This window comes from Ipomoea nil, unplaced genomic scaffold, assembly GCF_001879475.1.
Source record: "Ipomoea nil cultivar Tokyo-kokei standard unplaced genomic scaffold, Asagao_1.1 scaffold1043, whole genome shotgun sequence".
Lineage (NCBI taxonomy): Eukaryota > Viridiplantae > Streptophyta > Magnoliopsida > Solanales > Convolvulaceae > Ipomoea > Ipomoea nil.
This window is the reverse complement of record NW_017617471.1, coordinates 10,846,137-10,858,104: the sequence shown is the minus strand read 5'-3', so window position 1 is coordinate 10,858,104 and position 11,968 is coordinate 10,846,137. Positions and strand designations below refer to the sequence as shown.

Here is an 11,968-nt window from a genome sequence, read left to right as displayed (position 1 = left end):
AATCAGGTTCGATTCCCAGCAACAACATATGAACTAAAATTCCATAATCGATGAACTATAATTCCATAATCGATGAACTATAATTTCATAATCAATGAACTATAATTCCATAATCTAATCTATGAACTAAAAATTCCAGAATGAATGAACTAAAATTCCATAATCTATAAACTAAAATTTCAGAATCGATGAACTACAATTCCATAATCGATGAACTATAATTCCATAATCAATGAACTATAATTCCATAATCTATGAACTAAAATTCCAGAATGAATGAACAATATAATGTTGTTGCTGGGAATCGAACCTGAATTTTTTTTTAAAGGGGAGACGCGCGTTTTTTAATAAAACGACGTCGTTTTGGCATCCGTATGCACCATGCATGGTGCATACGGATGCACAACATAACGATTGTGCTTATCACTATACATGATTACTCATTTTCAAGATTAAGTACGTGTTTATCACTACGCTAAAATTTATAGTTAATAGCAAAATACAACTTTATTTAGTTAGTCCGTCACACCAATTAATATTATATTTTGATAATAAGATGTTAGATTTAATCTTTCAAGACGTACAATGCCTAATATTTATTTAAAAAGAAGCATAATATAATTTACCAATAAATTACCCCCAAAATATGCTGGATATGCATATGATTAGTCGTTCTCTCATCTATGTACTCCATAAAAATGATTAATCAACATAATAATATTATTCTTCAACAGATCGAAACCGTCGAAATTAAATTCGTGGCCTGGCCACCATATATATTCTTCTAACAATTTAATGCTCTAATACTTAATTTCCACCTCGCGCGGGAGCGGATATATACGGTATACGAGTAGGAAAAATAAAAATAAAAATCAACAGTGTCTTCTTGTAGTTAATTATCATGACGTAGGAACAACGTAAGAAACCTTAATTATATAATTCAAATTAATTAATAAAACCAAATCAACGTCTGTTGACATAGATGCATGTTCTAGCTGCTTCAATTAGGAGTTGAATGTAGTCACAATTTTTTTTTTTTTTTAAAATTACTTAGGTGATAACAACTTTGCTAGATTAGTCTTAGGGGGCGTTTGGTTCACGGAATTTTGGATTACCCTAGGTAATATGATTACCTCTGGAAGGTAATGTGAGATTTTGGGAATGTAAGATTACCTTGTGTGTTTGGTTTGGATGGTGTAATATAATATTACTTTGTTTGGTTCAGAGTTATATTTTAGGTTATATAGATCAATTTACAATAATGCCCTTAATATATATATATATATATATATATATATATATATATATATATATATATATATATATATATATATATATATATATTATGTGTGTTTTTTTTATTTATATCTATGAATGTATATCAAAACTTAAATATTAAAAAAAAAACTAAATATATAAATATACACATATGTATATATAATTATATAAACATATATTAATTTCATCATCATTATTATTATTATTATTATTATTATTATATAAAGATTAGTTACCGTATGTAGAGATAAATTGCAAGTCATCCAATCAGTTTAGCGGTCAATTTTTAATTTTCACTTACGCACAAGAGATCCAATTCACACATTCTATATGATCATTTGGGACTTTTTTTCCCCGTACCCCCACATTGCGCGCTGCCCTTTCAACTAACAAATCACTACACTAAGCCTTAAGGGTGTGAGTCATCATTTCCGTGAGTCCTATTAGTCATATGAAATTACGCCATTGTATTCATCACCCACTAGGGCATACGTGACCAAAAACGCCGACTCGTCGTCCTATTAGTCATATGAAATTACGCCATTGTATTCATCACCCACTAGGGCATACGTGACCAAAAACGCTGACTCGTCCTATTAGTTATATGCAATTACATCATTTTATTCATCATCCACTAGGACATACAACATGACCAAAGAACGTTGACGACTCAACCTCGAGAAGATGGATCAAGTAAATGAAATGTACCTAATCTAATATATAAAGGTTATAGGTTTGATTATTGCCAACTGTTTTAATAGAATTTATTATACAAGATTTTAATTTTCTAATGCGATTTACCTTACTCTCTAAGAGCTCAATGTGCAATTAGAGTAGTCCATAGCCTGATAACCATCCCAATTACTCCACCAATGAGACTGCTCTAAATAGGTTACGTTGTTTTAAATTGAGATAGGTCTTTGATCGATGACACTCGACTGAATTAGTCTCATTGATTAAATAGGGTTACATACTTACATTGTTTTTAACTAGAGCCTCCGACAAATGACACTCTACTGGATTAGTCTGATAGATACACATTGATCAATCATTCTAGTTAGGAAAAATATATATTTGCGTAATTAAACCACATTGGCATGTAAACACAAACTTACTAGATAGCTACCATTAAGTTGATCAAAGTCATCAAACATTATAATACATATAGAAGTTTCACCTAAAACATATATATTGAAATTACAAACTAGATCATGGACCTACACTCAATATCATAACTCCATTATATTACCCTAATTTTTTTGAAAAACAAACCACGAAAAACTACTATATAACCATAACGTCATTACACAAAACTTGAGAAATAAAAGAGGGGTCAGTATCAAACCAAAACCGATTACCCAATAAAACACGTTTCTAGCTAAAAGATGTGTCATAAAATTAGCAGAACGCTTAACGATGAAATGAAGACTCACATTAGAAAATAAAGATAAAAGAGAAACAATATCCCGAAAGATCAAACCATCCTTATGAAGCTGAATAAGGATCTGTTGATCGAACATCAGTTTCAAGATGTACCCCATCAAAATTGTGCCCTTTAAACCAGCTCAACGCTTTCCGGACCGTCAGAGCCTCACAATTATCAAACATATCTCGAAAAATGTCCATTAACAACAGCCTGAAAAGGTAAATGTCAAAACCAAACGACTCGAATGCATGCATTATAATTAGTACGTACTCATAATAGCAAGAAGATTAATTGGTGTTGTTGTTGCTTCCTTGAGATGATTGAGAAGGAGAAGGAAATATCAACTCCATCAAGTCAATATCCTTAGCCGCCTTTGTTCCACTTGACAACGAAGGATAACAGTACGATGATCCCAGCTGGTTCATCGTAAACTCCATTGATGAAGAAGCCGGTGATGTAGTCGCCCCTTCCAACAAGTAGGCGAGGTAACGGTCTGGCGGCGGCGGAATGGGTTCCTCGTTATGTTTATTAAGGTTGCCGGGATCCGCCGCCATTATTGTCGGGTAGGGATCAGTGGAGTCGTTCCCAAATAAGCTCTCCATGAAGCTCATATCCTCGTCATGGTAAGCCTCTTGCATCAGCAAGGAGGAAGAATCATCATCATCATCATCCTCGCCGGCCGACGGTGACAAAATCTGGTCAGTTTGGATTGAAGGGCGGCTCTCTGACACGCCGGCGCCGGAATAATCCAGTTTCGGAGGATACTTAGCTTTTATATAGTCCTGAAGAACAGTGGATTTATTCTCTTGAACCTTCTTGCTTCTCCTTGTGGAATTCTGGCGTCTCTTAGTGGCATTCCAGTGATTCTTGACGGAATTCTCAGTCCTCCCAGGAATCCTTTTAGCAATCTCCGCCCATCTGTTCCCCAGTTTTTCATGCACTTCTATCAGCACTCTCTCTTCTTCTTCACTCCAACTATCCTTCTGTAACTCCATTATATTAATTAACTACAGACCAAAATTAAACCAAATAATCCAAAAATGATAATGTCAAAACACTACACTAAAGAGAATTTAAAATTTATATGGAAAATCACTCGAAAATCTAATTATATATATTAACCATAATTCTAATCTCCCACATTTCAATAATCTATCAGACATGCCTATGACATTCATCAAAATTGGTTAAAGCAATTATTTAAGTTTAAAGACCTGATCTTGAAAAAAAAAAAAATCATATTTTCGGAAAAATATTTGAAGACGTGATACATACTGAAAAATGTTGTTTGAGTTGTATTTATATGATGTGAGAGACACAGATAATGTCCAATCCAATGGTACCATAGACTTTGTGCTCCTAAATCTTACTCTCTAAATTTACAGGACCCTTATAAGCATTTTTTTCATGTGAATCCCAATACAAGCGTCAGATTTTGTGTCTTGAGAGTAGAAAATGGGAGTAGACATAGACCCTGTTTGGTAAAAAAATTGGCCTATAGGCCAATTTTGGCCTATAGGCCAATTTTGGCCTATTTGACCACTATTAATTGTTTGATTTAGTTAAAATATCAATATAAATGTTTGGTTAATTAGCTTTTTATAACTCCAAAAGGCTAAAATTCAAAAAGCTACTCCAAGCAACTTTTTCAATTAGCCTTTTTGATAAAAGAAATTATACCAAACAGCTATTAGCTAACAGCTAATTTACCAAACACTTTTCTACAATCAGCTAATGTTATCAACTATTTATACCCTCTAATTAACACAATCAGCTAACTGCTAACAGCTATCAGCTAACCGCCATTTTACCAAACAGGACCATAGTATTTTTCTAAAATGAAAGAAACCTTAATATCTGGACGGAGATGGTTTTGCCACCGTTCCCGGCATTGTTTTCCGGCACGACCGGCCATCATCTCGGCGACTTGAGCCCATTTTTTCACTCCATACTGGTTCACCAACCTGATCAGATTCCTGAAAACCCAGAAGAATAAAACAAGAAAAACCATCCATTATATTAATGGCTTTATGATGAACTTTCTTTGCTTGTGTAGATTAAAAAAAAAAAAATCTGAGTACATATATACCTGTCTTCTTCTTCGCTCCACTGACCTCTGATCAGCAGCGTAGAAGTGGAAGATCGGGAGTACTTCACTTGCCTTCCCGGCGGCGATTCATTAACGTTATTACCGACCGGCGGCGATCTGTCCACTCCATGAATAAACTCATAAAACCTAATTACTTCTTGGGGATTCGGCCACGACGCTACTGCATGGCTGCTGGAATGTTCTCCGACCCTATTTCCTGGGAAGAACATTATTGTTTCTGATCTGTTCTTCATCTCATCATCAACGTTTGGGACTTGCTGTTGACTATGATGAGCCCATAAAAACCTGTCCAACGGCAACCTAGGAGGACCCGAACGAAAATTTGTGTTGTACCCAAAACCGCCATCACTGTCTTCCATGAAAGGGGAGAATTGAATTGAAGCTTAACAAAAAATGGGCAGACGAAGAAGGTAAGGTAAGGTAAGGTGAGGGTTTTCTTCTCTTCTATCTGCTGGGAGAAATGAAATGAGGATCATTTTGGGAATTATTATTATTATTATTATTATTATTATTATTATTATTATTATTATTATGGTGGGAGCTTCTTGCGAGGCTTGTAATATGCCTATCAGTTTCCAAAATCATTGCCGTTTGATTAAAAGATTGTGTGCATCCAACGGCTGAGACGGCTTAGATTTGAGGGTGATGGCATGCATAACCCTTCTCCTCTTCGGACAATATAGCAAAATTAGTGAGTAAATTATCCAAATGGCCGGGGCATTAATTATTATAGTAATTTTAATTTATTAAAATAATTTATATGAATTTAAATTTTGTTTAATAATATTCTTTACTATTAATTTTGTATTTATTGCAATTAGCCAATTATCCGGAGGTAGGTATTAGTTTTAATTAATTTGTCCAAATTTTTACTTATATATTTTAGTTAGGAAAAATGACACTTTTCACTAGAATTATATTATGTGCTTATAACGTTAGTTTTTTCCTTTGAATTATTCATGTATCTATATTAGACTCCTCAATTATTTTAAAACTGACAATTTTTTCATCTTTTATGTTAAGTAGATATTTTTATCCTTAAAATTAAGTATTTCATTTATTTTTCTTACCTAACAAATTATTGCTTATATGTAGGCATGATCATGGTTTAGTTCAAACCGACCAAACACTGTAGCAACTGAAATGAAACAAAAACCGTAGGGATGGTTTCGGTTACGAATCAGAATTGAAATCGAAAAAGGTTTTGGTTTCAATTTATAAAAACCGATTTGGTTCCGGTTCCAAACCGAAAAAAATAAAAAATAAAAAATAATTATTGAATTTGAACTATTTTAAAAATAGATAATAGAATTTACAATACACACACACTTTTATATATATATATATATATATATATATATATATATATATATATATATATATATATATATATATCAAATCGACGGTTCAAACTTGAAATACGGTTCTGATTTATTATTTCCCAGAACCGTGAACTAGAACTAAGGGTGGGCGTCAGTTTAGTTTGGGTGATACTCTAATTTTATTTTGAATATTCAAAAAATTCGGGTGATGATTTTGACACTCAATATCCGAATCAAATTTAATTCGGTTATGTTTGGTTCGGGTGAAACTATTTCGGGTTGGTTTGGATATATCCAATATTTTATTTTTATCAATTTTGAGTATACTATCAAACTATTTTTTTTTCATATATTTTTATATTTATATACCGTTTTGATAGTAAGGTTTCAAAATGATTGCCATTTGATTAAAGATTGTGCATCCAATGGCGCGGCTAAGGTTTGACTGTTTGAGAGAGATGGAGGAGAAAAGGGGGAAAAACAAAAATAATTATTAAAAAAAAAAACAAAAAAACAAACAAACAAAAAACAAAGAAGTATCGAGTATCGCTAATACACTCAAGTGGCATGTGAAGTATCCGTACGGGCTTAGCTTATTGGTTTAGTAGGCAGTTTTTTAGAGAAGAAACCAAGGTTTAAACTTTGGTAGCGGCAATGTGGGGATTATGTCCAAAGTAGGCAGTTCTCTTTGTGTGTCCCTTATGCGCACCGACATTTGACCATGTCTTATGAGTCATTGAGTCACCGTGATTTACATATATATTCTCAAATGCTTTGTCGGGTCGATGTATGTTGGAAATCCGTTGGTAGAAAATAAATAATAATCAAATAAATAAGATTATTATTTTTCTGGAAAAAAAATAAGGGAAGGAAAAAATGGAGAATTTGGCTAGTGTTTGGTGTTGGATTTTTGCAAGAGTCAAGCGATCACTCTTTCCTTAAAACCTTATTTGCCACCTCCCAAAAGTGCTAGGAGCGGGCCTAGGCTTCCCAAGATAAAACTTGCTTATGATTCAATGTTTGAGCACCCAAACAAGAAATCCGACGAACAAAGCAAGGCTATGAACACAGTAGGCTTAAGAAAAGGAGTATAAGCAGATTTTTGAGGCTTGAAAAAGATACTTTCGTGTAGTGTGTTTGTACTCTCTGTTGTGTAAAAATCTGCTTCTTACTACCATCTCTTATATAGGGATGAAGGAGTTAAATAACTTTTAATACGGCAATTAAAACTGACATTAAAGCTGGCTTTCCAACAGCTATAACAGCAGGCCACTATATGAGAATTGAATTCAGAATTCAAAATTGGAATTAATTCTGTAACAGCACACGGAATTTGATTTGCACCAGAATTCAAATTACAATGTTTGGTATGCAAATAGGAATAAAGTAGAAATTCAAATTACAATGTTTGGTATGCAAGTGAGAATATAGTAGAAGAAGAAGAAGAAGAAGAAGAAGAAGAAGAAGAAGAAGAGGAGGAAGAAGGAGGAGGAGGAAGAGGAGGTAATAAGACAAAAGAAGATAAAGGGTAAAATGGTCATTAAATTATCTTTTCTTTTCCCTTCAATTCGCCGAATTGTAATTCTTGAGGGGAGAGTCTGAATTAGAATTCAACATTTGGAGTAAATTACAATTCGGTGGAATTGGAATTCCCTCCAACCAAACGACGTAATTGGATCTTCCACAGAATTGTAATTCAATTACACCCAAATTACATCTAACCAAACACCCCCTAGTTTCCTCTCCTCTTCAAACAATATAGTAAAAATGAGTAAAAAAAAATGAGTAAATTATCCAACTCGTGCATTAATTATATTAATTTTATAATTTTAATTTTGTTTATTAATATTCTTTACTATTTAAATGTGTATTGTTTCGTCCAAATCTGTACATATTTTAGTCACTTGAATGACAAATAAATAGAAATTAGATAGTGACATTATAGAATGCAAAACAAAATATAAAAAATCAATGTTGCAAAATGATCATTTTAGTAATTTAGTCTGAAAAAGTTTTAGGGTCATGTCCTAATTTATTAATCAAATATAATTGAATAAAAAAAGTTAATATAAATTAAAAACTCTTTTAAAAGGGTACATTAGTGTTTATTTATTCAAACAAACGTAAACAATAATAAATAAATCATATGATCTTTGGGAAATTTTGGAAAAATTTAGTGTCCGTTTGGAGAAGTCATTTTCTTCTAGTGTTTGGGTATTCAAATAAAATAAAGTCAAAGGAAAATATTCATTCTGGTCAACAAAAAAGAAGTTCAATTTGACAAAAAATATCTTCATAGTTTTTTTAGTCGAAAGACATTTTCTTAATTCTTTATTTTCCCGTCTCTTTTTTCACTCTCTTCTTTGTAAAAGTTAAATTTCAAATTATTCTTATTACTTTCACCACCACAATCACCACCAACACCGACAGCACCACACAATCACCACCACCACCACCACTACCACACCACCAACACCTCCATCACCAACACCACCGCACCATCACCAACACCAACACCCACCACCAATACCACCAATACCACCAATACCACCACTACCACCACCACTAACACCAATAACTACCACCACCACCACCAACAACAACAACTACTACAACACCACCACTATCACAACACCATCATCACCAAATCACCACATAATAATAATAATAATAATAATAATAATAATAATAATAATAATAATAATAATATTATTATTATTATTATTATTATTATTATTATTATTATTACTATATGTTCATTTTCAAGGAAAATGAATCAAACATACAAATGTAATTTTTGGCCCTGTTTGATAAATAGCTATTAGCTGTTAGCGATTGTGTTAATTAGAGGGTATAACTAGTTTTTTTTTTTTTTTTTTTTTTTTTTTTGAAAGCCAAAGAGCAATGGCATATTTTAATTAATGAAAGGAGCCAAACAATCACGGGGGACATAGTCCCAGTACATAGAGTGATCCTGATCAAAAGCTAACGTTGCTAAAGTATGAGCACTAACATTAACTAATCTAGAAATAACATTCAAAGAGCAATATGAAAAAAGGGCTATAGCTGCCCGGCATTGGTCCTCCACCACCCCTACATAGGATAGGATGGTCGTAGGACTAGATAGTAAATGGTGTCGGAGTTCTGAGCAATCAGTCAACAGATCCACGTCCAATTCATTACGCTCCTTGAGCCATGATAACGCTTCCTTACATGCAAGAGCCTCTGCCATAAGGGGTGAGAAGCAACTCGGGAGTTTGCCATTTGTTGCCGCCTTGAAAGAGCCATCCGGGTGAAACAGTACCACTCCGTAAGTTGTGTCGCCCGAATGCGGGCGGTATCCTCCATCGAAGAAGCAGCGTGTGCGGCCTTGCGGTAATGGTGCAGCCTGCTGTGCAGCACGAATCCCGCCTCGGCAGTGTGCCTTGGCATAAGCAGCCATGGCAGCCGCGGATATTCTCCATGTAGCGGTTGGGTGCAGCAGGGCCCTTCTCCATACGGCATTGTTTCGGGCGTTCCATAAGTGGTAAAGGACCGCAACCATCATGGCAAATTGCTCCTTTGTTAAGTTGGTCATAGCACGTACCCATTAGCCATACTGGAAAAGTAGTAGCAATCAATGTTGCAAAAAAGTTAGGCGGCCCCTAGGCGCCAAGGGGGCGCCTATGCGTCGATTTTTTATTTTATTTTTTATTTTTTTTAATTAAAAATAAAATTAAAAATTTTCAAAATTTAGTAATAAAACATAAGGTTTCCATAGTTATTTCTTAGAAACTATATACGAAAGTGGTTGTAAAATTGTTCAAAAGATTGTTTAAAACATCTAAATACATAAAAAATTAAAATTAAGAGCAAAAGAAGCACTTTTTGAGAAATTAGTGGACCAAACCGCCTTTGGCTGTTTGCGGTGGATAGATCTCGAAAAAATACGCGATTTGAAAAAAAAAAATTGTCCAAATCGGACAACTGAGTCAAAAGTTATGCCTTCCGAAACTTTTCCCACATTTTCATTAAAAAAAAAAAATCGCCGAACCTGCCGATTAGGCGGTCTAGGCGGCCGACCGCCGAGGCCATTCCTCGCGGCGGCCTCCCACCGCCTAGCGCCTAGGCGTGATTTTTGCAACACTGGTAGCAACAAATTTGTAATAGGCAAACCCGAAATATTCCATACTATTTTAGAATAGTCACAAGAAATTAGTGTGTGCATAACATGTTCATGAGATATATCACACATAGGGCATGTTGGATCCACTTCCACTCTCTTTATAATCAGGTTGTTTGTGGTAGGGAGAATATCACATATAGCTCCCCACAAAAAAGTCTTGCATTTCGGGGACCTTCAATTTCCATAATATATCTATTTATCAAAGCCACCAGGATTATGCTCAAAATCTCCAACAATCTGTCTATATGCATTCTTAACAGAATACATTCCCCTTGGATCCCTATACCAATACCATGAGTCCTCATAATCCGGGCTAATAGGGATCCTAGATATACGAACCACATCCTCGGGTTCAAACAAATCACATAGAATATGGGGATCCCATGAATTTGTTTGCTGATCAATCAAACTCACCACCCTAGCCTCACGCAGTTCTTCAAGCATTATTGTCTGTATTAAAGGGCTTGGATCATCAGGTAATCAGGGTTGCCCCAGATGAGAGTTGTTTCTCCATTTTCAATCCTTCTCCGAACCTCAGAGCAAACCATATCATGTGCAGCCATTATACTCCGCCGACAGTAACTGGGACAATTTTTCATTTTAGCATCAATAAAAGAGGTTGCCGAGTAGTAACGAGCCTTATATATCCTTGCTACAAGAGAGGTCGGATTAGTAAGAAATCTCCATGCCTGTTTCCCCAACATAGCCAGGTTAAAGGAACGAAGATCTTTAAAACCCAAACCCCCGTAATTTTTAGGGACAGACCAAGATATTTACCAAAATTTGGCGCCTGATCCACCCCTAAACAATTTGCCACCACATCTCTATCCCCCCCGTGGTATTCCTGCTGAAACAAATATTAGATTTATGATAATTTACCATCTGACCAGACAGGTTCTCATACCTCATCAGACACTGTTTAATCACACTGGCCTCCTGCAAATTTGCTTTAAAAAATAATAGACTATCATCTGCAAAGAAAAGATGTGACACTGGGGGGCCCCTCTAGCTACTCTACATCCATGTATTGATCCTGTTAATTGAGCTTTCTGCAATAGCAAAGATAGTCCTTCTGCACAAATAATGAACAAATAGGGAGATAGGGGGTCGCCCTGCCTGAGACCCCGAGTTGGAATTATTTGGCTTCCAGGCACACCATTTACCACAATATTATATGTCACAATCGTTACACAGACCATAGTCAGATCAATCCACCCTTTTATCAAACCCCATTACCTTCAACATTCTTTTAAAAAACGGCCATTCCATTCTGTCATACGCCTTTGCCATATCTAATTTCAAAGCTCCCCACCCAACCTTACCGCATTGCTTCGTATTTAAAAAGTGACCAACCTCCGAGGCTACCAGAATATTATCCGTAATCAACCTGCCTGGAATAAAAGCACTTTGGGACTCCGAGATTAGATTTCCCATAAGTGGTTTCATCATGTTGGCTATCATTTTAGCCATAATTCTATAGAGCACATTATTCAGAGCAATCGGTTGCATGTCCCCTACTGTCTCAGGCACATTTTTCTTTGGGATTAGAACTACATTCGTATCATTTAAACCACGTGGGAGAACACGCGAATTTAGAGTGTTAATAATAAACAAAGACACATCCACTCCAACTACATCCCAAAAATGCTGATAGAAATCGGGTTTCA

The 11,968-nt window shown here is 35.0% G+C and overlaps 1 protein-coding gene across 1 annotated transcript; it reads right to left on the bottom strand.

The window, feature by feature from the left end:
- Positions 1-2,991: 2,991 nt before the first annotated feature.
- LOC109181255 (transcription factor MYB108-like) lies at positions 2,992-5,173 on the bottom strand. The gene is made up of 3 exons (XM_019331006.1): positions 4,794-5,173; positions 4,554-4,680; positions 2,992-3,711 (listed from the first exon to the last, which is right to left on the bottom strand). The coding sequence occupies exons 1-3, from the start codon at positions 5,171-5,173 to the stop codon at positions 2,992-2,994; spliced, it is 1,227 nt and encodes a 408-aa protein (XP_019186551.1).
- Positions 5,174-11,968: the final 6,795 nt, after the last annotated feature.